The sequence below is a fragment of the Cyprinodon tularosa genome, unplaced genomic scaffold (genome assembly GCF_016077235.1).
Source record: "Cyprinodon tularosa strain WSP-4 unplaced genomic scaffold, ASM1607723v1 ctg1270, whole genome shotgun sequence".
Lineage (NCBI taxonomy): Eukaryota > Metazoa > Chordata > Actinopteri > Cyprinodontiformes > Cyprinodontidae > Cyprinodon > Cyprinodon tularosa.
The window spans coordinates 125463-138932 of NW_024038082.1; the positions used below are offsets into that span (position 1 = coordinate 125463).

The window sequence follows — 13470 nt, forward strand, 5'->3', positions numbered from 1 at the left end:
AGGGGTCACGGACCCCCTGTTGAAGACCTACGCCCTAGACAAAGGCAGGTATGGGGCCCTCTAAATTGAGAAGACAAAACATAAGACAGACCCATTATACAGATACAGACATTTTAATAGAATAGACATACATTATCTGTTCTAGGTTTTGTCCCTCTCCTCTTGTCTCTTTTCTTGTTGTTTTCATCTCTATGTTTCGTACTCAGCTGACTTTTCATGCTGTCTCTAAAGGAATGAAAGATTTTTTCCTATCACTACTTAACTGATTGCTTTTTGCAACGGCAAAAGTAAATAACCCAGTCCTTCTTTTCACTGTAGACAAGCCATGATCTGCTTCTCTGTTCTCCATTTTTCATTTGGATGAAATAATAGCTGCATGAATCATGACAGCAGACAAGATAGAGGAGAGCAGGAGGCGGGGTTACCAATCTACTCGCTCTGGAGAGCAGAGTTCGCTGCTTTTAGATCTTGTCTTCAAACAGAGCATTTTAGCAAAATGATTTTTATCAAAAACATAATGCGCACAAATAAGTAATAGTTGAATTAACCATAAATGTAAAAGGAGTTTCATGGGGCCCCCGGGAACTTGGGGCCCTAGGCAGCTAACTAGTTTTGCCTAATGGTAGATCCGCCTCTGGGTACAGTAGAGCTGAGTCCAAATGGATGTAGAACATTTAATTCTGCTGCTGATATTTTCAGCAGATCATGCCGCCCAACTTATCCTGAATTACAACACAATGAAGGGAGTCATTGTGTTGTAATCGAGTATGAGGCCTCAGAGAGAAGAGGGTCTCTGATGGCCGGGTTCGGCAGGATGGAGCAGGTCCAGTAGGTCCAGGATTTCTGCTCCACATCCACTGACAGCAGCAGCCGCTTTGTGGGCTTTGTTCAGCCTTTCGTGCAGGAAAAGAGGGTCAACCTCAGCGCTCGGCGTTCAGATGAAGGGGGCCTCACTGAGGAGGAAGACGAAGGATGAAGAACATCTCTGTCACTTTGTTCTGTTCAAAGTAAAATCCAACAGATTGTGTTTACCTGTGAGGCTGTAATGAAGCAACTAATAAGAGATCTGGGATTATATCTGCTATGAGTGATCCTAAATAATCTCTGAGGAGATGACCCTTCGCCTGTCTGAACCATCCACACTGATTAATATTGGAACACATGCAGTTCAAACCCAAACCAAGGTTTCTTACTGTTACGCTGAATTCATCTACAGTAAGCTATGCTGCTTCACATGCTTGAAATGCTTTTAGAAATACACAACAGACATTTTCTGAAACTTGTGTGATAAATGTTCCAAACTCTGAATTTGCTAAAGGATGTGATCTGCACGACTGTAGAGATAAGAGCTGCTCAGAACAATAGGTTCCACCTGCACCCCCCACCCACCTGAAGGCTGCAGATCACTCAGCCCTGACGAGTTTCTGCATGCACATGGGCTCCACCCGTTATTCAGCCAACTGAAAGGGGAGCTATTCTGTCCCAGAAGCTGAGGAGCCAGGAGGTGCCTTAGACTCTGCGACCAGGTCGGTACTCTGCTCTTAACATCTTCCTGCAGTGTCAAAGGTTAATGGAGAGCGGGAGCTGAAGGGCTTTGGGTCACAGCTGCTAGAACACGCTTCCTGTGTTGATGCAACAGCACAACCAAGAAAAGGTAACAGATCAGTCCTGAGCAACAGGAAGAGAATCTTTACTTTGAGAAAAAAATATTTTCTTTTAGAGACTAGTCAAGCAGCGATTGTGGGAAATCTATTTTCAGGCTATAAAGGCTCCAAACGTTTTCTATATTTCAAAGGATAGAGTCAGTTTATACATCAGGTCATTACTCCAGAGGGAGGAAGGTCAGGAGAACTGATGGACCAGCCTGATGGTTGGCTGTGAGTTTAGGAATGAAAACAAGATGCTGATATCCTGGACCAGCAGGAACATCCTCATCTTTCTCATCAACGTTCAGTCCAGCTGCTGCCAGCATCCCAGCTAACTTTGCTCCAGCTGGGACCTTTCACATGTGCTGGTCTCCATGGCTGATGCCTGAACAGCTTCATAAACTATAAATCCAGGTAAACGACTAGAATTGGTAATGATTGATTAAACTCATTTGAAACCCAGAATAGGGCGACAAGCAGCAGAAAGCATTTAGTTTGGTCCCACATAGATCGTCCCATTGGAGAAACCCTGACTGACTGTCAGGCCTATCGGCTCCAATCATCACACAACATTATCTTTCTAATAATGCTCTCATTAATTCTTGGTTTAAACGTTTATTAAACATTGAAGTGAAACCTTTTGCACTAAGCAGAGACATTTAAAACAATCTGAGATTCCAAAACCATTTTATTTTGTAAGAAAAAAAAAAGTCATTAAGATGTCTGCAGAATTAGACTTATGTTGAAACATGCAGGAATGAAGCTGATTCATTTCCTCCATTAGTGGAATATTTCAGGGATAAGTGACTCGTATAGAGCTTATCCCATAGAGCCAGGATTTGTTTCCTCTGAGATCTTCATGTTTTTCTCTACTCTTTGTTTCTCCAAATGTCAAAGACCTAACCCTATAATGCCAAATGTAAATGTTTCTGAAATGTTTTGCATCTGACACCTTTTGCATAATTTAATGGTAAAAACTTTGCTCAAAATCCTATTGTACACAATCAGATATACCTGATAACAGAGGGCAGAAGACTACACAAAAAATAATCTTGACTTATCGCATAGTAATAAATTATTAATATCAAAAATTTTCTTCTGTTTTTTCTTTTTACATATTTTGTTAAAAAGCCAAGTGAGGACTTCAAACCAAAAAAAAGTAATTTTCTGTTTTGTTTAATTCTTGGATCGGGCTTTAAAGGGTTAAAAGTCTTTGACATTTGCAAAAGACTTGCATTTCTATGATGAATATCTATGTGAAGCTGATCTTCTGGTTGTTTATCAATGTTTCCGTCTCATTGTGTGATGATCAGATTGAGACCGGCCTCCAAACTGCAGAGACCTCGGGTTTCTAATCCTTTATGCATGTCGTACCAACATCATGATAGCATAGCTGGAGCTGAACATTAGCATTTCCCCACATATCAAGGGAAACACACCGGCAGATCCAAACAATCGAGCCTCCTTTGACCCATTCAGGCATTCAGTTTATCTCAAACAGGGTTAGAACCAAAGATTTTCTTAAATCTATAAAGTGTTATTTTCTAGTAAATGAAGAAACTTTAGCTAAACCTGTAGGGTGTCAAAATGTTTCAGGAAATGAGCTCAGTTCCTGAAGATATGAACAATCACTGCCTGGATCTGCAAAGACACTCCCTATCACTGTCATCTAATGTTGCCAGAACATGAAGCAAAGAACAGGTGAATGTCAGAGGAACTGCGTGTCTGATGCAGCTAAATGCAGTGAAATGCAGCTAAATGTAGATCAACGTAGATAAAAGAATAGAATTCAACTTTATTGTCATTAAACTGTCACAAGTACAAAATCTAGTTTGCATTTATCCAGAAGTTCTATACCGGATAGAAATATTTATTTACATGCGTATAGAGACTATGTATGTATGGAATGTAAATGGTTTATAAAAACAGAGAGTAATTATAAGAAGCTATAAAATAAATAAATATGGAAACTATATACAGTCCTTATAGTTGGTGGTTCTAGTCTGTAGGAACATTCCAGAGGGCAGGAGTGAGAAGTGTATTTGCAGGGTGACTAGAGTGTTTGGTGATGTGGATGGGTAGATGTGGGTCAGTGTTCCTCCTGAAGTCTACCATGAGCTCCTTGGTCTTTTTGGTGTTCAGCTGCAGGTTTTTTTGTGTCGCTCCACTCAGCCAGAGCTCAGGATCTGAGGAGAGCTCTGAACCTCTGCAGTTTATTTACAAGCAGGGGCGCCGCAAGCAATACGGGGCCCCATGAAAGACATTGATATTGGGCCCCCATCGCAAATTTACGCAAGCTTTAAAACTGCTAAGATCCACTGAAGAGAATCATTTACATTTTCAATGTGATTTTTAATGTAATGTTTATACAAAGGAAAATGATCATAATGTGAAAAAGTTACATATATATTAACTTTAAATTTTACATCCTATGAAAATAATAACAGCTTATTTAAAACAGAAAATACAGCTGTATCTGTGGACTCATGAATAGAAAATAGTTATAGGATGGTGAAAATATATTCCTATTAGGTTTCACTAGAACTTTATAAATTAAAGGACAGATTATTTTTATGCCCAGATAGCTTATTTTTAATTAATCTTTACATGTATTTTTACGAATAATCCAGATTTCTAGATGTCTTTAAATGTTTGTGATTTAATCTGAATATAAAAATCTAACTAAACTGTTTTAATATTGACACAGATTTTAATCCAGACAGCTGGAGGCGACCCAATGCACTGCAGCTGTACAGGTTACAGTAGAAACCATTTAAACACAACTAAGGACTCTAAGGACTCTATCTCCCCAAACGACTCACAACTTTCCCCTGAACCCCTTGACTGCTATTCCAGCCTCCTGAATGTTTTTGGATCTGATCCATCAAGCTTATCTCACCTGTCTTTAGGTAGAGTCACATACTTTTTTTTGCAGTAATTCAGTGGAATAGATTTCTTAGAAGTTTTTACACTGTGTTGAAACTTCAGGAAAAGAGGTTCGTAATGGAACAGATGCATCCACCATTCACCCAGCACAGCTACCTATCAGTGATGGGCCATTAACACTGATGCGTGGAGCCCATAGAGCGAAACTGCATCGGTGCGCGTGTCATTTCCATAAAGTCATGTGAACGATCCAGGAGTTGTTTCTAACATATCTGTCAATATGATGCATCTGCTAAAAAAAATTCTCATCTGTTGCGGTTTATCGTTAAAATTATCCAGGATTTTGGAGCATCCTAAAAGGAATAGGAACGTTTTAGCCTTTTTTATTTCAATTTTCTCGTTGTGTCATCCTTTTTTTTCTCAATTATCACTCAACTTATCTGAATTAGAGTTCATTTCAAATTGACTCTTAGTTTATTTACTGTTTTTACTGTATTTATTGTTTTACAAATATGATTTAAAATCGTAATCCACAAGCATCCACTGCTCCCCATATGGATGAGTTAAATGCAGAGGTAAAGGTCTCCAATGTGAGATCTATAAAGTTCAATAAAAAAAAAAATCCTCATTAACATATTCCAGTAAATTTTCACGTTATGATATATGTTTACATTATTTATTTTCGAATCTAGAAATATCAAAGATACATTTTTTCCTTGATTTTACGTTATTCCATCACGTTCTACTCACCCATATGAGTTTAGTGTCATTTGGAGCCGTTGAAGATATTCCATTAGGTTATATCCAAGTAACGTCTTCCTATGGGCAACGACTTGAAGGCACAAACTGTTCATAATTTATTCTTTATGGTACGCCAGCATTCATAACATGTAGGAGAATCACTGTCCCCCAGACAGCAACATAGTGGCTATGTTACAAAATAAACTCCAAGACCCCCCCTCTCCAGCAGGAAGTGTTGGTACAGTCCAATCAGGGCAGAATATTTAGGTTTGCTCAGCCCTCAACAGCATCATTTGTCAGGCGACTCCCAGGGATTCCAGCAGGTGAGTCCTGCTAAGAGTGAGGATTAGTCATAAGCAGTGATGGTTGATGAGGCGGCTTGAAGGTTTCGATTCATTGCTAAACCGAAGTGATGGTGAGATGAAGCCTCGTTGAACCGTTTGGGCTAATTGCTTCAATGATCCCCACAGTTCATGAAGCTTCATGTGAACATGTCACCACCTACTGGTGGAGTGCAGAACTACAGTTAGTAATATAATCTGTGACGTTTGCAATTATTTTTCTTGTTTGTTTTCCCATTTAAGTTCGTTTGAAATTGTTAATGATGTGTATAAAATCTTTTGTAAGTTCTTTTTTTGTGTGTGTAAAATGTCTTAGAAGAGAAACATCATTTTAGTTTCACTGTTCTGTCATTTTAGTAAAATAACCTCAAGTAGACATGGAAAGTATAAATTGGGAAATGATGAGCAAAATGAAAGGCGTTAGTCAGTTTTCTTCAAACATTATAGTTTTTCCTCAGTTTTTGGTTTTAATTGGGTTGGAAGTCATGTGTTCACCCAATCTTCTGGTTAAACCAACCAATCTAATTTGGCAGTGTTTTCACCCAATCTATATTTGTTCTAGGGCAAACCAAATCAAATGAGTCACTTTAGCCAAAATATTTAAGTAAGAGTTGGGGGGTGGTTTGTCCAAGCTTCATTTTATCAATGGTTTCATACTTGCGGTCTTTAAAGCACGGGGGGGGGGACACACCCGACATGAGGGATGATTTATAATTTGAATCAAATCAGACTCTAAAACAGCAAAAACTAAGTAAAGCCTAACTAAGTAAAACCGGCGAGTAAAACATCAGGACAGCCGAGAGAGGAGCTCAGATGCTGAACAGTTTCTTCTAAACTTTTGGAGTTTATTAGACAGAACTGAGAGATTTTAACAGTTTATTCTAACAGGAGACAGCATTGGTTCTGGAGTTGATGTTGATACAAACTGCTTTTCTAATACCATGTTTTTTTGTTTTTGTTTTTTTTTGTCTAGTTTTCTCTCAGAGGTGATTTTTACCAAATGAGTCAGAACTCAGAGATGTGCAGCAGAATCATTTTTTCCTCGATCTGTGTAGCTGTCCTGGCCCTGACCCTTAACTCCAGCAATGCCTTACCCAGGACTGACAGACCAATGCTTCCTAACCACCACTTTATGTTTATGTGGAATGCCCCAACTGAGCTCTGTGAAACGCGTTATGGAATACCTCTCGACCTCTCCTACTTCAGCTTGGTTAGCAGTACATTAAAATCTGCTACCAACCAGAGGATTTCTATATTCTACATAGATCGCTTTGGGATATTTCCTTATGTCGACGAGGATACGGGAGAGATGTATGATGAGGGTGTTCCACAGTTGGTGGACATGAAGGAACATCGGGAGTTGGCTGAAGATGACATTGAATTCTACATTCCTATGAACCGATCAGGTCTAGCTGTGCTCGACTTTGAAGAATGGAGGCCACAATGGATTAGAAACTGGGGAAGCAAAGATATCTACCGAGAAATTTCTATCAACCTGGTCAAAAAGAAGAATGTATCTTTGTCTGAGGATGAGGCCGAGGAACGGGCAAAGGTTTTGTTTGAATGTGCAGCCAAAAAATACTTTCTCCGGTCCATCAGACTTGGCAAAAGGCTGAGGCCCAACCGACTTTGGGGTTATTACTTATACCCTGACTGCTACAATTATGATTACAACCAGGATATGGCCAGCTTTAATGGAGAGTGTCCTCCCATTGAGAAGTCAAGAAACGATGAACTGCTCTGGCTTTGGATGGACTCCACTGCACTCTTCCCATCCATCTATCTGGAGTCGGTCCTCAAAGATACCCAGCAAGCCCGCATGTTTGTTCGCCATCGCATCCAGGAGGCCAGGAGAGTCTCAGTTCTACCCAATAACTCCTACTCTACTCCCATTTATGCCTACATACGGCCTGTGTACAAGGACAGTGTTGATGATTACATGTCAGAGGTAAGATGTTCCACACCATCATCCATTGGTTTGAATCTCATGAGATACACTTGATGTTCCTCTGACTCTGTCATTAGTTCAGTGGTTCTCAAACTTTTTCTGTCATTCCCCACTTTGGAAAGGGGGAATTTTCAAGCCCCACCTGTCCCCATCGCCCCAACACAATGCTAATGAAATATGAAACAATCTTAAAATGTTCCAATTTTATTGAAGTAACAAGTAGTAAATAAACAGCAAGCTCAAAAATAAAGAAAATAAAAATGCAGCTGTGTCAAAATTTGTATCAAGCTCAAAGATAGAAAAAATTTAAGTGCCACTCTGCAATCTGTTAATAAAAGAAAAGAAGTGAAATCCATCTGGCAAGACAGGTCTATTTATCCCTGCATTAGTGGCTGCAATGAGCCTGTTTTGCATTGCACAGTTTCTCAAAACGGGGTTGCAGGCTTGATACTGCCACTCTCAAGTCATGCTTTGTTTTCAGTGAAGCAACAGCTGAAAAGCCCATCTCACAGAGATATGATGTGGCAAAGGGAAGAAGAATGCACACAGCTCTCTGCCCGATGAGTGGATACTCCCTCTCCACTCCAAACCAGAAACATGAACATGTGGCTGTGTGAATCAAACGCCGTTATTTATTTAAGATAAAATATTTCAAATTCAGTTATTTATGATCAACCTGCGCCGTCAATCCCGGCGCATGTGCGCTTTATTTGCAGTCTGGACGCTGAGGGTAAACATGCTGTGTCTCTGCAGCGCTGAGAGGGACTCCTGCGATAGCGGGGGAGAACGGGGTTGGGAGGGAGGAGGCGCCCCACGGCAGCACCTGCCGCTGGAGGACAAGAAAAGGAACTATACGTGCTTTCACGTAGAGTCTCCAAAAGTCGCTAGATTTGTCGCTAGTCGCTTTTTTGAAAAAGAGTCGCTGGAGGGGTCTGAAATATAGCGACAAAGTCGCTGAGTTGGCAACACTGGGGCGAGAAAGTTTATTCCGTTACAAATAATATGCCGACGTCACGTCAATCATTATTTTGGCACTTCAGTTCCAGGTGAAATTTTTCTCATATCTAATGTTCTTTTAATTAGACTGCATGTAGGCTAGTAATGATTACTTTGTGGGTTTGATTGGTCTAAAAAGCGGCAACATACAGCCATAAGGACAGTTTGCTCTCACAAGTTCTACATTTATAGTCACACAACACACACACCGGAACTTGGCGCGCCCCACCTGTCACGTCTCAATTCCCCACCAGTGGGTCGCGCCACACACTTTGAGAACCGCGGCATTAGTTGAATCACTGGTTATGACATTATTCCAGTATCAGGGTGTGGCCGCTCTTCTTTCTGAGTCATGACCGGTTGTTTTGCAGTTTGACCTCGTCAACACCATTGGAGAGGCCGCTGCCCTCGGAGCAGCTGGGGTTGTTTCCTGGGGCGACATGAACGTCACAGACACAGAGGTAAACCAGAAAATGTGACTTTTCTGTTTCCTTCTTTTACCACCAGCCTTTGACTGACCACCAAACGCTGCTTTAGGAATCCTGCGTTGATGCTCTGGATCACCTGCAGCGAGTGATGAACCCTTACATCCTGAACGTCTCTACGGCTACACGCTTATGCAGCGAGGCTCTCTGCCAGAGCCAGGGTCGCTGCGTGAGGAGGAACTGGAACGATGATGTCTACCTTCACCTCGACCCTCGGCGTTACACAATCCAGAGACGCAGCCGTAGCGGCCCACTGATGGTGACCGGCAGCCTGTCTCAGGACGACATTGACTACTTTAACCGTAGCTTCCAGTGCATGTGCTACAGCCAGGCGCCATGTCAGTCTGTCCTCACTCTGAACCTCATCCCTGGAGCTGTGGGCGTCCCGAGGAGCGGAGGCCCTGGCCGGAGCTGCTACTTCCTGTTGCTTCTTACTCTTTTAAAGTTCCTTCTACTGTGAATCAAATTCAGCCCCAACTTTACTGAACTCCCCCACTCATTCCTGACAGTGAGGGGACCTATGACACACCCTTTATTTAAAGGTTTCAATTTAAAGGCAACAGAAGTTCTTTATGATAGTAAAACGCATACTGTAGAGGGAAACATTTGATAGAATAGAATCAAATATCAGTTTTATTTCTACAGCGCTTATTCTTAATATCTCATTAGAGTTTAATCAATGAAATCCTGCAGCGATTTCAATGATTTGAAGTTGGCAAAAAGGAAAAACAGCCAAGAAAAAAAAGGCATTTATTAATTTGTCTTTATTTAATCTGTCCTTTCTTCTTTCTTTTCAATAGAAAAATGTAGATTTCCTTTTCTCTTTCCTCTTCAGTGGATTCTTCTTAAGGAGGAACAATTTGACTTTATCGTTTTATAACTAGTCTGAAAATGGATTGCATAGAGTTTAACTGATTCCTGATGGGACTGTTTGCACCTGAACGGATTGAATAATAAAATATTTTAAACTGAACCTGTTTGTGTTTTTAACTATTCCAGGAGCAGCTGAGCTTTGCCATGTGATCAGTGATGTCCATTTGTTTTTTGAAGTACTTTCAAGTTGTTTGGAAAACTCTACAAATAAAGTAAATTAAATGTGATCAATGTGCTCCAGGAGGAAATCTACGAGATGAAAACAGATTCTTCAATTAGCTGCACTTCAGGCAGATGTCCAGCAGAGGGAAGCAGAGTTCTGAGGTTAAAGATGTTTCCTTAGTGCTGACAACAGAAGCTGGACAAACGTTTAAAAAAAGGGGGGGGGGGGGAAATCAAAAGAATTTTATTAATCTACTAAGATGAAAATAATGTGAAAATCTACACCGTGAAAAAAGTTCCACTGAAACATTTTCCAAGATATTTTACAATTGGAAATAAAAATCTAATATTTTGAAAAAAATTAGTTCACGTCCAGATTTAACTTTTCTGTTTGATGGAAATGTTTTGTTAAAGTTCAGAGATTCATTCTGATAAAATCTCTGCAGATTAATACTGCCACTGAGGAACCTGCTTTTAATCCAGTCTTAATCCAGACTCACATGCTCCTTCTGGTTGGAAACTTCTGGAATTGTGGGTAAAATATGATCCTATTTAGTAGCTTTAAAATATAAGTGCTCCTCCTGCAGCATGGATGCATTCAGGACATTTTGCTTTTTTAAACCCTGTGAGAAGATTCCCCTGCTTTATATAGATAGTCTGCTGCGCTTTAGTAGCTGCAGCACTTCGCTTACATTCAAGTGGTGACAAGTCATGAGGCCTACGGCGGCTGTGTGAGGAGGTGTTCATGAGTCAGAGCAATTATCGTCAGAATAAACAGATTTTAGGACGTTTTAACTGAAGGTGTGCCTCATGCTGAGGAACAATTTAGGTAATGATCCAGATTTAGCTACAGGTGGAAGTCATGGGGCAAAATTCTATTCAGTTTATCTCTATAGCTCCAATTCACACCATGTCATCTCAGGTCACTGTATAGAGATAATTCGACCAGATCATCCAGTCAGATCGATTCAAAGTTTTCTAAGGAAAACCAGTTGATTGCATCGTCTCATTGACCCTTCAGCAATCCCTCACACTAAGCATGCTTGTAGGGACAGTGGAGAGGAAAAACTCCCTTTGAACAGGAAGAAACCTCCAGCAGAACCAGGCTCAGTGTGAGCGGCCATCTGCTGAGGCCGACTGGAAAACACTGGAAAACCAATCTTCAGCATCTATCAACAAAGGTGTTGATGGAAGCAGCACAGCTGATATTTCTCTACAGGGTGGAGTCACAGGCAAACAGGAACAGACCAGATGAAGCTACTATGAGAAAAAGCAGAGAGAGCAGAATGTTAGAGATTGAACTAACAGTCTAAGCCTATAGCAGCATAACTATAGAGATAGCTCAGGATAACCTGAGCCACTCTAACTATAAGCTTTATCAAAAAGGAAAGTTTTAAGCCTAGCCTTAAAAGTAGACAGGGTGTCTGCCTCACGGACTAAAACTGGTAGTTGGTTCCACAGGAGAGGAGCCTGATAACTAAAAGATCTGCCTCCCATTCTACTTTAGAAATTCTAGGAACCACTAGTAAACCTGCAGATTGAGAGAGAAGTGCTCTGTTAGGAACATAAGGAACAATCAGATCTCTGATATCAGATGGAGCTTGGCCATTTAAGGCTTTATATGTGAGAAGGAGGATTTTAAATTCTATTCTGGATTTAACAGGAAGCCAATGAAGAGAAGCCAGGATAGGAGAGATATGATCTCTCTTTTTAATTTTCATCAGAACTCTGGCTGCAGCATTTTGGATCAGCTGAAGGCTTTTATCTACAGTTTGTGGACTTCCTGATAGTAAAGAATTACAATAGTCCAGCCTTGAAGTAACAAATGCATGGACTAGTTTCTCAGCATCACCCCTGGAAAGGAGATTTCTCATTTTTGCAATATTCCTCAGATGAAAGAAGGACATTCTAGAAACCTCTTTGATATGGGATTTAAATGACAGGTCCTGATCAAAAATAACACCAAGATTTTTTACTTTATTATCTGAAATCAGTTTAATCCCATCCAAATGAAGTGACTGACTAATCAACTTCTTTTTCAAAGACTCTGGTCCAAAGACTATAACTTCTGTTTTGTCTGCATTCAGAAGCAGAAAGTTAAGAGTCATCCAGGTTTTTATGTCTTCAAGACATGCCTGTAATCTATGTAATGGGTTAGCTTCATCCGGATTTATAGACAGATATAGCTGGGTATCATCAGCATTACAGTCAAAATTAATCCCATGCTGTCTAATAACTCTACCGATTGGGAGCATGAATAAAGTAAAGAGAATTGGTCCTAGCACTGATCCCTGTGGTACTCCTCAGGTAACCTTTGAGCGTGAGGAAGATTTGTCATCAACAAACTAAAACTGATCAGATAGATCAGATTTAAACCAGTCTAGTGCTGAAACTCTAGACTGAAACTTTTGAAAAAGTTCATTATGGTGTAAGTGATTGCACACTTGTTTGGCAACTACTTTCTCAAGAATTTTAGATAAGAAAGGAAGATTGGATATAGGTCTATAATTGACCAAGTCATCTGGGTCAAGAAACGGTTTCTTAAGCAAAGGTTTAATTACAGCAACCATAAAAGCTTTAGGTACATATCCCTGTAACAGAGATAGATTAATCACATCTAAAATGGAGGAGGAGATCAGAGGGAATACCTCCTTAAATAACCTGGTTGGAACTGGATCTAACATCCAAGTTGAAGGCTTAGATGAAGACTATAGTTTTGCTAACTCTGAAAGTTCACCTGGATCAAAGCAGTCTAAACCCGGTGCAGATTCCATGACTACCTCAGATGCTGCCCCACCCTGCAGAACCTACTGTCCAAAAAATTAGACAAAAGTGCCTCAAAAAAGAAATCTAGGATTATTCTTATACTCCTCTATTAATGAGGAGAAGTATGCTGCTCTTGCTTTACAAAGGGTCCACTTATACAGCAGTAAACTATTTTTCCAGAGTAGGTAGGATTCCCATAGGCCTGTGGAGCGATATTTTCTCTCCAGTTCCCTAGCATTTTGCTTCAGAGTGATATAATAACATCCTCCCATGATGCTGGGGCCCTCTGGCGGCCCGTCCAGACTCAGCCTGCCCTCTGGATGCATAGTCGGTTTTATCTAAAGGATTTTTTTTTCTCTTCTGGGAGCAATGACAGCCTTGTTGTTCTGGTTCTGCTTTTGTTTGAGTTTTTAGGAATATTTTCTGGGTCACCAGCTTAGACAGAACACCCTGCTGCCTGTTACCCCCTCCTACACCCTCCTCCACCCGGCCACTCGCATAGTTGGACCAACAATGTTAGGGGACCACAATAAGTGATCTGCTCTTAGCAACAAGCAGTGATGCTTCCAGCTTCTGTTTTCTGACAGGGAGCATCCATTATGGATGCTGACTCCAGCCTTTATCAA

At 40.6% G+C, this 13470-nt stretch overlaps 1 protein-coding gene across 3 annotated transcripts; it reads left to right on the forward strand.

Annotated features, from left to right (window-relative positions):
- The first annotated feature begins 1395 nt into the window (after window positions 1–1395).
- On the forward strand, window positions 1396–10016 carry LOC119777774 (hyaluronidase-5-like). Of its 3 annotated transcripts, none has more exons than XM_038276779.1 (4): window positions 1396–1526; window positions 6588–7562; window positions 8930–9019; window positions 9096–10016. In XM_038276779.1, the coding sequence occupies exons 2-4, from the start codon at window positions 6615–6617 to the stop codon at window positions 9501–9503; spliced, it is 1446 nt and encodes a 481-aa protein (XP_038132707.1). In that variant the 5' UTR covers window positions 1396–1526; window positions 6588–6614; the 3' UTR covers window positions 9504–10016. The 3 variants fall into 3 exon arrangements, with proteins under 3 accessions (XP_038132707.1, XP_038132706.1, XP_038132708.1); XM_038276778.1 differs by having other exon boundaries at window positions 1516–1654; XM_038276780.1 differs by lacking the exon at window positions 1396–1526 and adding an exon at window positions 1764–2060.
- Window positions 10017–13470: the final 3454 nt, after the last annotated feature.

Bases quoted from the DNA above. Each gene is read 5' to 3' on its own strand.
- LOC119777774 (XM_038276778.1), top strand. From the start codon at position 1,631: ATGCAACAGCACAACCAAGAAAAG. The intron at 1,655-6,587 runs GTAACAGATCAG...TTTTTTGTCTAG, and splicing joins AACAGCACAACCAAGAAAAG to TTTTCTCTCAGAGGTGATTT. The intron at 7,563-8,929 runs GTAAGATGTTCC...GTTGTTTTGCAG, and splicing joins TTGATGATTACATGTCAGAG to TTTGACCTCGTCAACACCAT.